Source organism: Myotis brandtii, unplaced genomic scaffold (genome assembly GCF_000412655.1).
Source record: "Myotis brandtii unplaced genomic scaffold, ASM41265v1 scaffold118, whole genome shotgun sequence".
Lineage (NCBI taxonomy): Eukaryota > Metazoa > Chordata > Mammalia > Chiroptera > Vespertilionidae > Myotis > Myotis brandtii.
The window spans coordinates 599688-617883 of NW_005354090.1; the positions used below are offsets into that span (position 1 = coordinate 599688).

At 44.1% G+C, this 18196-nt stretch overlaps 1 protein-coding gene across 1 annotated transcript in view; it reads left to right on the forward strand.

Annotated features, from left to right (window-relative positions):
* The window catches only part of DGKG (diacylglycerol kinase, gamma 90kDa), a 206171-nt gene that overhangs the window by 153165 nt on the left and 34810 nt on the right, over positions 1–18196 (forward strand). Inside the window, exon 22 of the mRNA XM_014530473.1 lies at positions 6216–6393. Within this exon, the coding sequence (XP_014385959.1) occupies positions 6216–6393 (178 nt within the window). The remainder of the gene's footprint in view (positions 1–6215; positions 6394–18196) is intronic.

An 18196-nucleotide genomic window follows, 5' to 3' on the forward strand; every position in this document is an offset into this window, starting at 1 on the left:
TCCCACCCCCCGCCCCGGGAGCCCCCTGAGTCGGAGCAGAGGGAGGGGGACGGATGACGTCATGGAACTGTTGTAGGATTTAGCTCAGAAACCCGCCTGGGAGGCCGAGGGCCTGTGTTCCATTTAAGCCGACAGTGTACCACTGTTGGCTCCACTTTCCTAAATGCTTTCCACCTTTCCAGAGACCTAAGCGGGCCTGGGGTTCTGAAGGAAATCAGTGTGTGATGTCTAGTTCAAGAACCCCGAGGACTGGGCATGCAGATATATATGGGTGTCAAGGCTTTGACTAGCATGGGTCCGGCCACAGAGTCATTAGAATGCTACCAGCAGGGTTTCAGGTAGTGGGAGAATGATTTCAGGCCGAAATATGCCTCATGGCACAGGCAATGCTACTAACTGTAATAATAATGCAAAGGATTAGAGGGAATGTTACTGCCTTCCAGAGACTAATCAACCCCTAAAGTAGATGTTTATTCCCCCATCCCACCCCCATTTTACAAATGACAAATTAAAACCCAAAGAGGGTAAGGAACCACTGCAGGACCATGCAGCTGGCCAGTGAAGGAACTAAGATTTAAACCCATATCTCTCAATCTCCAAGCCCAGGCAACCTCTTTCCAACATTGCATTGCCTCTTGGCTTTCAAATAGGTACATTCCAAGGGTGGGGGTATCTACTGTCCAATAGTCCCCAGGCTCCTCCCACCTCCTCTATTTTCAAGGAAATAATGGGGGAAGGGGACAATTTTTCAGAAAGCAGAGTGAGGACTGTTTGCTCTTCCAGAGAGAGGTTAACTTAACCAAATTAAAGCTAACACTCCTAGCTCCTTACGACTGGAGATGGAAAGGACAGGGTACCCTTAAAACTGCAACAGGGAAGAAAGGTGACTTTGTGGAATCTATTTCCCAAGAACTATACTGTGCTAATGGTAAATATTTTTTTTACAAAGCTGGCACAGAGGCAAGATATAATAATACTTATCTTCAACAATGATGTGCCATGACTGCTCTAAGTACTCTACAAGACAGAGTAGTGGTGGGAAATGTCAGTTTTTTAACAACAGCTGGAAGTTTAATTTTGCTATAAGTCTAGCATCAGCAAAAGTCTCAATTTGCCTCACTGACTTTCATCGCCAAAGTATGATCTGGCATCTGACTGCTGGGGTCTGCATTCTAGCTCTGGCAGCTTGTAGAGTGGAAGTTGAGTAGTCATGAGTAAGCCCTTTACCCCTGTGAGACCTTGTCAGTTGTGGGTAGTAAATATGCCTCCTTCGTTGCACTCATGTGAGAATCCCAGGAGAGAATGTAGGTGAAGGACCAACACAGTGCACAAGCTTGAGCTGCAAATATTATTACTATTTTCTCTCAGAAGGGAGGGGGCATTTTGGCCAATAATGAATAAATTGAGGTGAAGTGGAAGTAACAACAACCAACAGGGAAAGTGATGGTGTTGGGTAGAATACAAGAAGACAATGCTGGGCAAAGACCTGAGCAAAGCTCACTTCAGAGAGTTTGGAGAAAAGTAAAGTCTGGCTCAGTGAGATTCTAGCCTAAATCCCTAAATAAGAATATGGGCATAAAGGATGAAATGATGGAAGACATTTCAAAATAAGCTACTAACAATTCATTAATTATATTGAGAGGAAAAAGGAAAAGAGTGTAAAAAATAATTACCCGACAGAAACATGGAGGTCTGGATTGAGCAAAGGCAAGGGATGGGCATGTACCCAGGTCTGAATGCACAAAAGCCAGCTGAAGGTCAAGCACAGTGTTAGACAATGTTTGAAGCAAAAAAGGACATGGAAAGTATATGAGTTCTCTTATTCCTTTTCTGATAGGGGTTGTAGAGTGGTCAGTTAGGAAATACTACTTGATCTTAGCACAATGTCTTATGTTTTAGTGGAAAGAACACAGAATTGAGGTCTGGAGACCAGGATACTAGTCTAGCTCCACCAATAGTAACTTGGGTCACCACAGGCCAAGTCCCTTAACCGTGTTGGGCCTTATTTATGAAAGGAATATGTTCTCTTGGGTCCCTCTCATCTCAAAGTTCCATGATTCCACATTGAAATTAAAAGTGGACTGTTGACAGTTCAATCCAGAGGATGCAGCTCCAATAGGACAGCCACAACCCTAGGGCTGCTTAGTGCACAATGTATGGTGTGTTAAACTGACCAAAGAGAGAATGTAGTCCCTGTTTGTTTTTTGCCCCTTATATACATGTATTAATGACTTAATCCCCAAATGATAGGAAAGCTTTTGCAAAAGGTCATAGAATGAAGATTTAAAATAAATTAGATGGACTAGACTAGGCCTGGGCTGAAAGCCAGATGAAATTAATTGACATAAATGTAAAGCCCTATGTCTAAGTTTGTGGGTTTTTTTTTTTCTAATATCTTTATAAGTTCAGGATAGGGAAGAGCTGGCTGAGAAGTAGGTGATGGGATCAGGGTTTGGGTGACGTAGATGACTACCCATTCAAGCTAAACTGATGCAGCCTTCATCTAGCTGCTAACAAAAGAGCTAGTGCAAATTTGACCATATGTACAAATAGGGATAATGATAATGGGAGACATGTGTTGAGCCCTTACATAGGCTTCCCACATTATCTCATTTCTGGGGTATCATAGTGTCATAGGATCCCAGCCCAAATAGTGCCATTGCCACTTGTGCCATTAGATCCTGTCATTGGTGTTGCTTTTAATGCTGGGGGCCTTACAGAGTAGGAGAGTAACAAACTGTAGTGTGTGCAGATCAGGGCAATAAGGAGGGGGGATGTCTGAAAACCAAGTCCTACAGGAGGGGACTGAGAGAGTTGATAGTGCTCACCCCAGAAGAGGCACAACCAAATGGTGATGCAAGGGGGAGGAGAAGTACAGGAGTGATTAAGACGTGGGCCCCTACTATCTGCCATCAAATTTGTGTACTTTCATTTGTAAGTTCTATTACTTTAAGCAACTTACTTAACTGCTGCCTCAGTTTCCCCAAATGTAAAAAGGGAGTAGTCATAGTAACTAACATATAAGATTATTATAAAGGTAATAAATGAGATGTATATAAAAGCTCACCTGGCAGGTGGCAATGCTTAATACATATGCACAATGATGATGATAATTTCATCATGCATCTGGTGAACTTTCCCCATGGAGGAGCAACAAGGGTCATTTTATCTAGCTTCAGCGAGGGAATAGGACTAATGGGCAGAAGCCAAGAAGAAAGAGCATCTGGTTCAACATAAAGAGACCTTTCAAATAATCAGAATTTCACAATGAAGCAAGAGCTCATACTTACCAGAGGAGCTCACTCTATTCCATTTTATAATTGGTAAAACAATTCATGGGGATAAGGAACCATAAATTAAGAGGAATTACCCGACAGAAACATGGAGGTCTGGATTGAGCAAAGGCAAGGGATGGGCATGTACCCAGGTCTGAATGCACAAAAGCCAGCTGAAGTAATTACCCGACAGAAACATGGAGGTCTGGATTGAGCCTGTGCTTTCAGGGGACAGTACACATACACACAAAGGCATGGATGGACATGTACCCAGGTCTGAATGCACAAAAGCCAGCTGAAGGTCAAGCACAGTGTTAGACAATGTTTGAAGCAAAAAAGGACATGGAAAGTATATGAGTTCTCTTATTCCTTTTCTGATAGGGGTTGTAGAGTGGTCAGTTAGGAAATACTACTTGATCTTAGCACAATGTCTTATGTTTTAGTGGAAAGAACACAGAATTGAGGTCTGGAGACCAGGATACTAGTCTAGCTCCACCAATAGTAACTTGGGTCACCACAGGCCAAGTCCCTTAACCGTGTTGGGCCTTATTTATGAAAGGAATATGTTCTCTTGGGTCGTCCCTCTCACAAAGTTCCATGATTCCACATTGAAATTAAAAGTGGACTGTTGACAGTTCAATCCAGAGGATGCAGCTCCAATAGGACAGCCACAACCCTAGGGCTGCTTAGTGCACAATGTATGGTGTGTTAAACTGACCAAAGAGAGAATGTAGTCCCTGTTTGTTTTTTGCCCCTTATATACATGTATTAATGACTTAATCCCCAAATGATAGGAAAGCTTTTGCAAAAGGTCATAGAATGAAGATTTAAAATAAATTAGATGGACTAGACTAGGCCTGGGCTGAAAGCCAGATGAAATTAATAGACATAAATGTAAAGCCCTATGTCTAAGTTTGTGGGGGTTTTTTCAATATCTTTATAAGTTCAGGATAAGGAAGAGCTGGCTGAGAAGTAGGTGATTGGATCAGGGTTTGGGTGACGTAGATGACTACCCATTCAAGCTAAACTGATACAGCCTTCATCTAGCTGCTAACAAAAGAGCTAGTGCAAATTTGACCATATGTACAAATAGGGATAATGATAATGGGAGACATGTGTTGAGCCCTTACATAGGCTTCCCACATTATCTCATTTCTGGGGTATCATAGTGTCATAGGATCCCAGCCCAAATAGTGCCATTGCCACTTGTGCCATTAGATCCTGTCATTGGTGTTGCTTTTAATGCTGGGGGCCTTACAGAGTAGGAGAGTAACAAACTGTAGTGTGTGCAGATCAGGGCAATAAGGAGGGGGGATGTCTGAAAACCAAGTCCTACAGGAGGGGACTGAGAGAGTTGATAGTGCTCACCCCAGAAGAGGCACAACCAAATGGTGATGCAAGGGGGAGGAGAAGTACAGGAGTGATTAAGACGTGGGCCCCTACTATCTGCCATCAAATTTGTGTACTTTCATTTGTAAGTTCTATTACTTTAAGCAACTTACTTAACTGCTGCCTCAGTTTCCCCAAATGTAAAAAGGGAGTAGTCATAGTAACTAACATATAAGATTATTATAAAGGTAATAAATGAGATGTATATAAAAGCTCACCTGGCAGGTGGCAATGCTTAATACATATGCACAATGATGATGATGATTTCATCATGCATCTGGTGAGCTGTCCCCATGGAGGAGCAACAAGGGCCATTTTATCTAGCTTCAGAGGGGGAATAGGACTAATGGGCAAAAGCCAAGAAGAAAGAGCATCTGGTTCAACATAAAGAGACCTTTCAAATAATCAGAATTTCACAATGAAGCAAGAGCTCATACTTACCAGAGGAGCTCACTCTATTCCATTTTATAATTGGTAAAACAATTCATGGGGATAAGGAACCATAAATTAAGAGCATCAAAGAAATCAGAAGGTAAACCAATGTGAATGGCAACAAGCCAGACCTTTCTATTCCTCCTCTGTTGAGAAATCTCTAGAAGTTTGGATTTGTAGATAACCTTGAAGACCATGGATTTTAGTTGCATGCTTTTGATTTTCCCTGACTCACAATAGGCAAGATGAAAAGTTTGGGCTTTGTAGTGAAATTCCCAAACTTAGAACCCCTGCTCTGTTATTTATCGGCTGTGCAACCTTAGCTCACTTCTCTGGGTCGAGTTTTTTCTTCTGTAAATGAAGTAAACTACCCACAATCCTGATGAAAAAAAATCAGAGCTAATATATTTCTTGCTGCACTGGTAAACATTATGGCAAAGTGGTCTGACTTTATCTGTATATGAGACAGGCAAATTCAAGCCTTCTGGCCTTTTGTACCTGGAGGGTAATGCAGGTGGTGGAGATTGGATAAAAAAAACAAAAACTGTGCTACATCAGCAAGCACATATGCCAAAATTGCACTTAGGATACAGATGCAGAGACAGGCAAATTCTGAAAGCCTCCCAAGTCTTAAAGTCTACTTTCACAGGAGGGATAAAATAAGAGGTGGTAAATGAAACTTTTCTGTCATTGTTGAGAATCTGTGTGTTAGGTTCTGGACTCAGCGTACTATCATATCTTCTCAATGGTTAGGGAAGGTCAGAATTGGTGATAATTAGGCTGGGCTGGAGAACAGATTTGCAATTAATTGTCTAATAAACCATCCCTAAAGCCTATAGAACATCACTGGAGCTGTGTGCTGTCTTCCCCAAAGCTGACCAAGGCTAGATCTCCCCCATCTCACTACAGTGGCCAAAAGCATTAGGGCCTGAACAACTTTGCCCAAGATTCAGCTTCTTACAGAAGCAGGCTGGTGGCTGTGGGCCAGTCACATCCTTCATAAGAGACCCCACCATACACACACACACACACACACACACACACACACACACACACCCTTATATTGGAGTGCACTGAGTATACTAACAGATGACCTTTTCTCTCTGCCCCTCCCCTCAGTGTGACGGGGTTGGGGTGGACCTGAGCAACATCTTCCTTGAAGGCATTGCCATTCTCAACATTCCAAGCATGTATGGTGGCACCAATCTCTGGGGAGAAACCAAGAAGAATCGGGCAGTGATCCAGGAAAGCAGAAAGGTTGTCACTGACCCCAAGGAACTGAAATTCTGCATCCAAGGTAAGTCAGGCATGTGGAAATCTTTTGTAGGTCAGTGCCCCGATAAGAGAGTATTCCGGTGGGTGGTATTCATGCTCTGGGGATGCGCTGACTCATCTTCCCTGATGTTGCAAATTTATAACCTAATTGAGAAGAGAAAATTAACAATAAGGAGCCCTTAATGACAGTCAGTAGTCAAGCTGTGGGACTCCATGAGGTCAGGAGTCAAATGCTGCTCCTATCAAGATTACAAGTGTCCTCCCATATTTATATCCAATAGTCATTCTCAACCTTGATCTCACTTCACCTGCCAGTGGCATTTGACCCAACTGATGACTCCCTCTTCCTGAAAATATGTGGCTTATATGACTCCACATATGGTTTTCCTCCTAACTCACTGGTTACTCTTTCTCATTCTTTTGTTAATTCCTCATATTTTCTCTAACCTCTTGAGGCTGAAGGGTCACCAGCCCTCTTTTCTTTTCTGTCTATACTCACTCCCTTGATGACCTCATCCAGTGGTGAGATTTTATTTAAATACCACATGAATGCCAATGACTCAGCACGTCCAAAACGGAACTCCTGATGTCCCTCCCCCAAACCTTCTCCACCCACAGCCTTCTCCATCTCAGTTGATGATAACTGCAACCTGCCTGTTGCTGGAGCTAAAATACTTGGCATCATCCTTGACTCCCTTTTTATTGCACATCTCACATCCAATTTATCAGAAAAATCTGTTAGCTTTTAGCTTTACTTTTAAAAGTAAAGAATACACCTACTTCTCAACACTGCATTCCTACCACCTTGGTGTGAGCCACCATCCTTTGCCCCTGAGATTACTGAAAATTCTCCTAACTGAATTTCCTGCATGGGCCCCTGCCCTGTAGAGTATGTCCCACCACTGCATTAGAGTATCCCTGCAAAAATATGTCAGATTATGCCACCCTCCTTCTCCAAATCCTGCAGTGACTCAGAATAAAAGCCAAATATCTTCCTTCATATGGCCTGGAGGGCCCCAGATGGCCTGGCCTCCCGTTACCTCTGAGACTTTATCTTCTGCTACTCTCCCCCCCTCTCCCTCTGGCTTCTCACGCACTGCAGGCTGCTTCCATGAACGGACTATTCTTTCTGACTGGAACAACCAGTTAGTGTGCCTTAGAAGCCATCAGTTGTGCCTTCCCCTTTTAAACTGGGAAACACATCAAGCAGTCAAACACATGAAAGCACCCTTAAAACTACCTTTACCTCTACCTCTTCCTGAGTCCAGAACCTAACACACAGATTCCTAGCCATTTCTACCAAAGAACCAATTGGAGAATTAACAGAGCTCCTGGCAGCTCTGACTCCTCTGTGGATTGGAGGAAAGGTCCTCACTGATCCTCAGTGGTTCTCAATGGACTGGTGAGCTGGGGGAGGCATTGGCAAAGACATCACACAAGGAGGCAGGAGACTGGGTTCGAGTCCAAGTGCTGCCACTAACCCACTTTTGACATCTCTGTTTTCTTTGTTGCAAAACCTATATCATGTGTAAAATTTTGATAGCTGAATGGATGGGGGTTGAACCAGATCATTAGTTCTTAAACCAGGCCTGCTTGTTATAAATGAAGATTCCTGAGCCATAGCCCAGATTTACTTAATTAATCTCTGGTTCCTGGTAATGAGCTCCCCAGATGATTCTGATAAACTGCCAGGTTTGAGAACCACTGACATAGACAAGTGTCAATAATCCAGGTCTGTCCCAAGCTATTAATGCTAAGATTGGATGTCATCCCACCAGTAGAAGGAGACAGAGCTTGGCTAACCATCGAAGGGAAGGGTTACTTGTTTGTTTTGAACCCATCTATTAGACAACCAGATTGTTATATCCCAAGGCGAGATCATCTCCACACCTCCATCCTGTAAGAGAGGACTCAGGAATTTTTATCTGTTGCCCTCTTAAGTCCCCTTTATTTCACACAGTAAACTTTCCAATTTGTGTAAATTATTAAACTGAATAATGTGTTCCTCCTTCCTCCCTTGGCAAGGGAAGTTGTGGGTGCTAGCAGAGGGTGGGGGAAGCACTGGAGATTGTACAAAGTTCCTGGAAACTTTCCTGCCCTGGTGCTCCTACCCCAACCCCCACTTAGGCATCCAGCTCCATCAGAACAGGATCAGAAGAAACTACTCCTCTCCCCAACCCAGGGGCTTTGGCAAGCTCTTGCTGAACATATGTTTAGGTTAAGACTCAAGGAACATCTCCCCCTTACATATCTGACCTTACATATCTGACCATGTATCTTCCCCTTCAAGCAAGAGTAATGTGTCTGCTGATCTCTCTTGACCATCATGTACAGGAACTGTCTTCCCCAAATCCCCCTTTCCCAGAATGTGCTTTCAGAGCTAAAAATGAAGCTACTTCCTGTTCTTTGGAGGAGGTCATGAGCTAATCAGAGTAGAGGCTGAGAAGGGGCCCTGGCTTCTGGGCTTTGCAAAGACACTAACATTGAGCTTTCTTTTCGAAAAGGTCATGATCTCATGTAAGTTGAGATGTTAATGGAGAAAAGCTAAAGAGACAACCTATTTAGTGGAAAAACATTGGCCCAGTAGTCAAGAGACCAGGGTTCCAGTTCGGATTGCTTCTCATTAGTGTGTGACGTTGGGCAAGTCCTTTCACATTCTTGGATTTCAATTTTCATTATCTGTAAAGTAGGTGAGGCTGACAATCATATAAGTTTCTATAGATTATATGTTCTTTATGGCTCCATAAAATTAAGACATGGACAGGTTTGGTCTAGGTGGACTCCTTGAACAGAATTGTATGGCCAGTCTCTTCCTTCTTTCAGTGTGTTTTGTCCTACAGTTTATAGGCCAGCAGCTGAGAAGGCAAGGATCTCTCTCTGCAAGTTGTTCATTTTGGGGAATTCTTTACTCCTTAGTAATTTCACTGGGATTGGAGATGAGGGAGGAGTCAGGAGAGAGTACTAGGAGGAAAGGAATTTATCATAGAAAGTGTAAGAGGAAATGACAATAGAAGGGATTAGTGTCAAATATTTCTTATCATAAATCTTTCTCCTTGGAAAAGCAATCCAAGAAAGAAGGTCATTCAAGATTAGAATGGAATGAATTATATAAAAAATTGGCTGATTAGAAAGCAATAAGGGAAACTGGGAAACACATCAAGCAGTCAAATAACCTGGGTTTACATTTACTCTGTATAGTTTTATAAACCTTAGAAAGTGACCTCACCTCCCTGAGTCTCAGCTTCTTCATCTATAAAATGGGCATAATACCACCTAGCTTTTTATGAAGATGATGAATATGTAAGTGCATGGAACAAAGTTTAAGCTTGAATTAAGATATATATATATATATATGTTTCCCTCGCCTCTAAGCCTATTACATGCTGGAGCATGCCAATGGAATTCCTGATTTTGAAGTTTTTATCGTTAGCATTGCCATCTACCTGCACTATCATCAAGAAAGAGCAGAGCTCATGCCAAACTCCAGATCAGCCTTTGTTCTAGCACATTAAATTCATGCCATCAATTGTACTGTACCTACTGTCTCCTTTCCTGGACCTTTTATATTCTAAGGATGGAAGATGGACATTATTCATCTTTGTATTCCCAGTGCCTGACCCAGTGTAGTTAGTCTAAAAAGGTTGTTAGATAAATGAGAAGTACATAGATGTTGGTTCTTTTTAGTTTTTATAACACCATAAGAATAGTGACAGAGTCTCTTATATTTGTATTTCATTTTGGCTTGTAAATAGTTTTGCATATATTAACTTAATGTAATGTAATTCTAACCAGAAAACCATGAGCAAAGACATAACCACTCCCATCCATATTCCTATTCATATTGACTGGGTTTTTCATATTGACTGGTCCAGTCTCTGAATTCCTAGAGCATTTACTTTTGCCTTCTGTCTTGACAGTACACTGATAATAGGTTGCCCTGCTCCATAGGCATGTGCATCTTCGTCATATCTTCTGCCGATACCTGGAAAACAGGGAGGATGTATTCATCTTTGGTTCCCTTCAAAGACTAACATCCTACTTGGCTCACATTGTCCCACAGAAATGTTTGTTGGAGGGAAGGGGAGAGGGAGAAGGGGTCCTGCCTTGGTCTGCCAGCAGAGTGGGCAGTAGATTCTGGAGCTGGACAGGAACAGGCACTTAGTGAAAAATCTTGGGGGGGAGGGTGGAGAAATAGTCTCATAAAGAGTTATATGTGAGTATTAGTGAGGCTGTGAATTTCATTTTATGAAACCATTAGAAACTCATTTGATAAGTAAGAGATGTGCTGGATATCTTCAGATAAGTAATTCAAATATAACTTAGAAGACTTGTACTTGAGAGTCAGTGTAGAGTAAGGGACTGAACATTGAACTAGAAGTTAGAAGACCCCAGGCCTTCACACCACCAACCATGCGATGCTGGTTGAATCATTGAACCTCTCCATTGAACCCTTGTTATAAAATGGAAACAATTAGAGTCTCCCTCCCTCAGCATTGTTTGAGGGTTAAATGAGATCATCCATGTAGGGTACTTAGCAGAGTGTCTGGAACAATGTGAGCACTTGATCAGTAGTAATCAGAATTATCATTAAGTGATCGGTGGAAGGTGGTAACTATTTAGTATATGATTTTTAAAAATGGACCAAATTTAGAATTTTACTGTCTTGAAATCTGCTTCAGGAATTTGGTCTAGATTCTCTTTAAATTACCTCGGGCTCTAACAACCTGTAATTCTAAAGTTATTTGTTGTCACTGTGCTGAAGTGTGTTTGGCTATTGCTGCCAATGTGGGGGTTACACAGAGCCGGCTGTCCAGTGAAGCAAGGTGAGGAAAAGAGTGCCTAAGTCTTGAATCAGGTGAAGCACCAAGGGCGTAGCACAAAACTGGATCAGTCCCTGGGAGGTTGGAGAGCAAAGCTCTGGACAGCTCTGACATTGTTTATCTCTAGCCCCACCCTAGATATGAAGGTGCAGAGACTTCCAGAACATTTTCTCAAAACTCTTCACTGAGGCTCATATCTGCCCCCATCCAGCCTTCAGGTTCGAGCCAGCAGCAACCTTGAGGCTGTGTCACCCATACTTGGCCCGTCTGACTATTTGATATTAAAGCCACATTACTCTCCATGGTTTGTGTTTTTTTTTTAAGCCAATCCCATTCAATTCTAAATAGAGATGGGGAAATTTCCCTAGACCTTCACCAGGTAATAATTTTTGCATTCCTAGTAAACAAAAACAGGGAGACAGACACTGTTAGTTAGTAGAATATATACGTTGAGTCAATTTCCCAATAGTGGGGACACGCTTTATGTCATATTCAATGTACACTTATAAAGCACCTGCCAAGTGCCAGGTATCAGGGAACAATACTGAGCAAAAACAGACATAGTCCCCATAGCCAGTAGAGAGTGCAGAAGCCAGGTGTCAATAAAATAATCCCACAGATAGGCACATAACTAAGATCTGTGATAATGCTAAGAAGCAGAGTCTCATGGCTACCCAGGACCTCAACAAGGCCAGCCAATCAGTATGTGGCTCACAGGTGGGCCTCGCTAGCCCGGTACTCAAACCAATGGAGCAGGCACTCAGAGAGGCTCCCTCCTGGCAACTGCATACAGTCATCCAATCTGCTGCCCAGATGCTGAGGTCTTATCTGGGAAGGTGAAAGCCTTCCTGCTTCAAAGTCAGTTGACTTCACTACTTTTGCAGGGCACACATGGTTCAGTTTGCCTGTGTACTGTGCCCACATGGATTTTCATCTTTGTATGGACCATTCCCTGAATCCCAAAGCAAGGGAATGGGATGCCATCCAGCCATCTGAGATCACACTCCCAGGTGGGGAACTAGAGCTCAGAGGAGACAACAAAATAATTGCAAGCACATGAGTTCATTGTTTCTCGGGCTTTCTTTTCACTTGTGTGAAACCATAACAGAAAGTGGCCTGTTGGGTTCAGGAGCTGTCCAGGGTTGTAGGTTCCCAATTTCCACATTCAATACAGATTTGACCAGAAAGACTATCATAGTGAGCAGAGTCGGCCACTCACTGCTCATTTAGGTTGAGAGAAAATAGAATTGTTCCTAGAAAGTGTGCATTTCATAGAGGTCTCTCTGCCCAAGGTCTCTCGGGGGGCTGAGATACAATAAGATGAGTGAACCTTAAAGAGCCTGCGGGGGCGGGGGGGGAGGATATTTTGAGGGGGACTCCCCTCAGCTCTGAGAAGTAACCATGGCAACAGATACATCATTGCTCTTAAATGCATGCAGGCCTACTGAGAGACTTTGCTTTATTTTTTTATAGGAAATCACAACTTTTTCATTCAGTCCTTCAAGTACCCATGTTGTAATCAACATGCCTCAAAGTAGGCATTATCTTTCCCCTCTTTACACACCCTACCCACCTCCTACAACCCACTGCCCCTCTCTACATTCCCTGCCTTGTTAATGACATCACCTGTTGCCCAAGCTAGAGACCCAGAATCATGCATTTGCCCTGGAAGCTGGCCCAGAAGGTCCACCTTCCCTCTGCCTCCTGTCCTTAGTCTCCCAAGCCCCTATCTTTTCCCAGCTGACTCAACATCAAGCCATCACTCTTGTGGCATCTGGCAGGGGCTGCCTGCTAGACTCTGCAGTTTAGACCAGGCATGCTCTTGCAGCTTCCAAATGAAGGCCATACAACCTGTATTTAGATGCCTGTTTCTACAGAAATTAAAATGTTTTCTATATAGTACTGAAATCCTGGTATCAGATGTCTCTTAGAAATGTAGAGATCATTTTATCCTCTAGATAAAGAAAGTGAGAACCAGCAAGGTGAAGTGGCTTGCCTTTGGCCAAAACCAGACTGAAATGCAAGTCTTTTAGATCACACAGGCCAGCGCTAGGTCCACTAGAGCAGGGGTTGGCAAACTTTTTCTGTAAAGGACCATATAGTAACTATTAAAATAAGCTCTGCAGGCTATATAGTCTCTGATGCAACTACTCAACTCTGTCCATTTGCGCAAAAGCAGCTGTGTACAATACATAAACAAGTGGGCATGGCTGTGTCCCAACTCGTTTATTGACACAAACAAGCAGCAGGCTGAATTTGTCTCTCGAGCTGTGGTTTGCCAATCCCTGCACTAGAACCTCTTATGGTCCACACCCAGCAGCACTGGCATTGCCTGAGAATATAAAAAAAAATGCAGACTCTCAAGTCCCAGGCCAGACCTCCTGCAGCAGAACCTGTGTTTCAACAAGATTCCCTGTGATACTAAAGTTTGAGAAGCACTGCCCTGGTAAGCTGGCTAATTCCCTAATAATGCCAGAAAGAAACTATGTATTAGAAAAAGGAGCCCGGGGGAGGTTAATTGACCTATCCAAGGTCACATGAATAAATGGGTCTGACTAGAGGCTGAGTCCTAGGGTTTCAAACACAGAGTTCTTTTCTACACCAAACTACCCACCTCAGCCTCCCATTTATGGCTGGCCCTAACCCAACTGGAATTCACTGGAAATTCAAAGAAAGCAATCATTCATTCTTCTTCAGCTGACTTCTAAATCAAGAGGACTCACACTCACATTACCCCCCCAACCCAAAGACCTGGAGGGGCTGTCAAGGTTGAAGTGTGCCTCCAGGCTGCTCAGCATCTGCAGAAGGGAAACTTGCTCACACAGGTCCAAGCTGGAGTTAAACTCCAACTTAATTCCTGCCTTAGGAGGTTTGCTTCTCAAAATAGAACCACAGAGCCAAGGAACCTTTCATTTTTCATATGCAGAAGAAACTTCTAGCCTAGCTCTTTGGCAGGCCTGGACACTTTACATTTTTCCCTCCTGTGCTTGCCTCATCTTGGCCCGCGCACCAGCCCCTGTTCCCTGGTCGCAGTTCTTCTGCTATTTTATATGGGGCACCTCCTAAGACCCAGTCCACAGAAAAACTCCATGCTGGCCACACAAACAATACACAATAGAGCCTAGATTCAAGCCTGCCTTCAAGAACCTCCAGCAGCACTCCAGATGCTGTAGAGAATGCAAGCAAGAGTGCCACATGGTCTAGTCCTTCAGTAGTTCACAGTATACATGGAGGAAATACATGAGGAACAATCATGTTAGCACTGGTATTAGAGGCAAGCACCATGGAGCAGCAGAAATAGAGTATCATAAGAGTGTGGGAGCCCTAACCGGTTTGGCTCAGTGGATAGAGCGTCAGCCTGTGGACTGAAGGGTCCCAGGTTCGATTCAGGTCAAGGGCATGTACCTTGGTTGCGGGCACATCCCCAGTAGGGGTTGTGCAGGAGGCAGCTGATCGATGTTTCTCTCTCATTGATGTTTCTAACTCACTATCCCTCTCCCTTCCTCTCTGTAAAAAAATCAATAAAATATTTTTTTTAAAAAAAAAAGAGTGTGGGAGGCAAGAAAAAAAGGGGCCCTCCTTAGGAACTCTATCCCCAGCTGCCCAGCATTGTGCCATGCACCTAGAAGTGATCAATGAATATTTGATGAATTAATGAATGAATGAATGAACAAGATATACTGGTAATGTGCTGTGTGTGCAAATACTTGAAGCTGGAAAGGATTTGAAAAAACAACAAATGAGAGAAGGGGAAGATGGGCCAGGGAACTAGCACACAGAAGTAGCAAAAACAAGGCCATGGAATTTGTTGTCCGTGATTCTTTGAACAGGAAGAGATGAAGGGTTTTAAGCCAGGAGCAATACGAGGTGATAGAGTGTGCAGTTTGGATTAAAGAAAGAGTAAAGGAATTTGTAGCAAGGAACCAGCTAGGAGGCTGATGCAAAAGATAGACTTACAACTCTAAGGCCTTGAACTGGGAGTCAATGGCCCAAAAAGGAAGAATGGACAAAGTCAACAGGAAGTGGGAGACATACAAAGGGGACACTGCCAAGTGGGAGATTCCTCCCTCCCCACAAAACAGCCAATAGGACCCCAGCATCTACCTGCAAGCTCAGCCTTCTCTTGTCTGCCTCTACACCCAACCCCCTCCCCAATACCAGCAGCTCCTGTTCAGAGAATGGATGCCCTTAAACAGGGGCCTGCATCTTTTCCACCTCCCGCATGCTGCTGGCACCCATCTCTTCCCATTTTCGGGCCAATTCATTCACCATTTGTTAAGCACCTACTTGAAGTTAGCACTAGATGCTAGAAACATTTCACATTCATCATCTTACTTTAATCCCCGACAGAGAGACTTTATAATTAGAAAAATGAGGCCCAGGGCGGTTAATTGACTTGTCCAGGGCCACACTAATTGGTGGATCTGGGACTAGAGCCAAGTGCTAGAATTCCAGACATGGCATTCTTCCCATACACATCACAGTACTCTCCCCCCGCCTCCCCATTTCTGGCTGATCCTGACCCCACACCCAGAAAAAAACCCTCCTGATTGAAACTCGCCTCTGGCTTTGCCTTTCTGAGGCAGGTGGGTGGTGTGCGCATCTCTCCAAGCTGGAATGCGCATGGTCAGTGTAGATCTCTGCTGTGGGCCTTACGTGTCTCATGCCTGAGAATCCGGTTTGAGCTGAACTACAAAACCTCACCACAGATTGATTTTATTACATACACTATGCCTGAAATTGAAGCTTCTTGAGCTCAGTGAGCAAAGGAATGCCTGATAATACCCCACATTCCACTTAATAGGATTGTGTTACCAAGAATCCTGAGAGGAGTTGAGACGAGGTTCACCCCACACCAAGCTCACTTCCCCGGCTTCAGACACCCTATCACTTGAAGAGCGTTTGTCTCTGCCTTGAGTCCTTCATTCTGAGCTTATTTTTGGAGTCAGTGAGATTAGAACTCCAGCTTTCCCACTTGCCAGAGTTATGATATTAGGCAAGTTCCTCCACTTCTCTGAGCTTCAAGGAGGTTGTTGCTGCTGTTTTTGTTTTTGTTTTTAATATTGGGATAATAGTTTCTACCTGTGACCGAATTGCCAAAGGATTAAAAGCTTCAACCTTTGTAAAGCTCGAGGCCTGGCCTAGAGTCTGTGCCCAGTAATAGTCACTCTCTTCACCCCTCATTGGAACCACCAGGTCAAGATTCCCTGTAGCTCTACTGTCTCCCAGGCCGTACAAGACATTCTCACCCTTGGTTTTCATTAGAGGCATGACAATATCAGACCTTGATTTCAGAGCCATTTCCAAGGGATCCTGTCTTCCTGAGAAATTCCCCACCACACACTCCCTGCACACTGCTTCTCCCCTGACCTTAGCATAGAGAGGTTTGGGAGTCCCCTCCCCGATGTACAGAGCCTTCACCAGAACCCTGCCTCACCCGGGAAGAGAGAACCATGCAGAATGGAGGATCCCTGCCCCTCCGCTCAAGCTGGCTTTCAGGAACCAACACAATAGTCATTGTGAGCCAGCACTCTCTCAGTGTAGAGTTGTACTGAACGTTCTGTCTTCTGAGCATTGTGAGGAACGGCGAGGACTGCTGCCAACTTGCTCTTGACCCAGACACTCAGGAAATCCAGCCTCCACTGCCCTTGTTGGAGGAGCTCAGACAGACCTCAAGGATAAAATGCTCCCCATCCCAATATGGGAAAATGGAGGCCCTGAAGGGGGAAGAAACTTGCTTAAGGTCACAAAACTAGATAGCCAGAGCAGAGACCGAAATCCCTGCCCCTGCCTACTAGGCTGACACATTCCCTCTCCCTTGACCCTGCATCCTCTCACCTCTTCAGAAAGCAGGGGCTCTTGCTGGTTCTCCTTTCTGCCCACTTCCATCTGGATTATCCAGAGTCCAAGACCACATCTATGCCCTGATGTGGCTTCACAGACCCCTGGGAGCAGAAGAAACCTAAAAGCCAGGGTAATGAGGGGAGCGCACAAAAGCAACTCCCCTCAGAAGGGGTGCCCACTTGGACCAGGGCTGTCAAATCCATGCCTGAGAGATCTTCAGATCCTACTCTGCTCCTTCCTTGCTCAGCCCAGGAACGAGAAAAGGCCTGATCCTTGTGGGGTTGTGTTGCACACACAAGAGAAGAAAAGGAGCTCATTTCCAAATAAAAAGCTGAGTATCCTCTCTGCTTTTGAGTAAAGTAAGTAGAACTAGGGATATTTTACTCACCAGGAGTGGCAGTCACCCTAAAATCTCAAGGTTACAGTATCTCTGCCCTTCATGGAATCCCTGCCCCTCTTTTCCATGGCACTCTATTCCGCGCCCCCCTCCTCCCTCTTCCCCTAGCCATCATCCTTTCATCTCCTACAACTCCACTTCCTCCTCCTGCGCTAACTTCTCTGAGTTACATTAATAACCAACTGCAGAAGGCCATGCACTTACTGTGTAGCAAATTAGAATTTCCTGAGGATGTCCCTTCCTACGAAAATATACATCACAATCACAGCAACTGTTTCTTGAGGGCCTGTGTGTGCTCTCTGTGCAGGGCAGTTGATGGCATCACTTTTGAGCCTCACAACAACCCTGCCAGTGAGCTTTTATATCCATATTTTCCAGATAAGAGACAGACTCAGAGAAGTTAAGTAACTTCTTCCAAGGAAATAAGGCTAGTGAGTGCCAAGTAATAGGATTCAGACCCAAGTCTATCCCAAGCCCACAGTCTAACCTCACAGCCTGTCTCAGGAGCAGTTCTTTATGTTGTGTTTACAGAATGCCAGGGAATGAGCCCTCTTGCCTGTGTAGTTGGCTGGCCAAGGGCTGTCTGCCTCTATCCCAGTGGTTCTCAACCTTCTGGCCCTTTAAATACAGTTCCTCATGTTGTGACCCAACCATAAAATTATTTTTGTTGCTACTTCATAACTGTAATGTTGCTACTGTTATGAATTGTAATGTAAATATCTGATGTGCAGGATGGTCTTAGGCGACCCCTGTGAAAGGGTCGT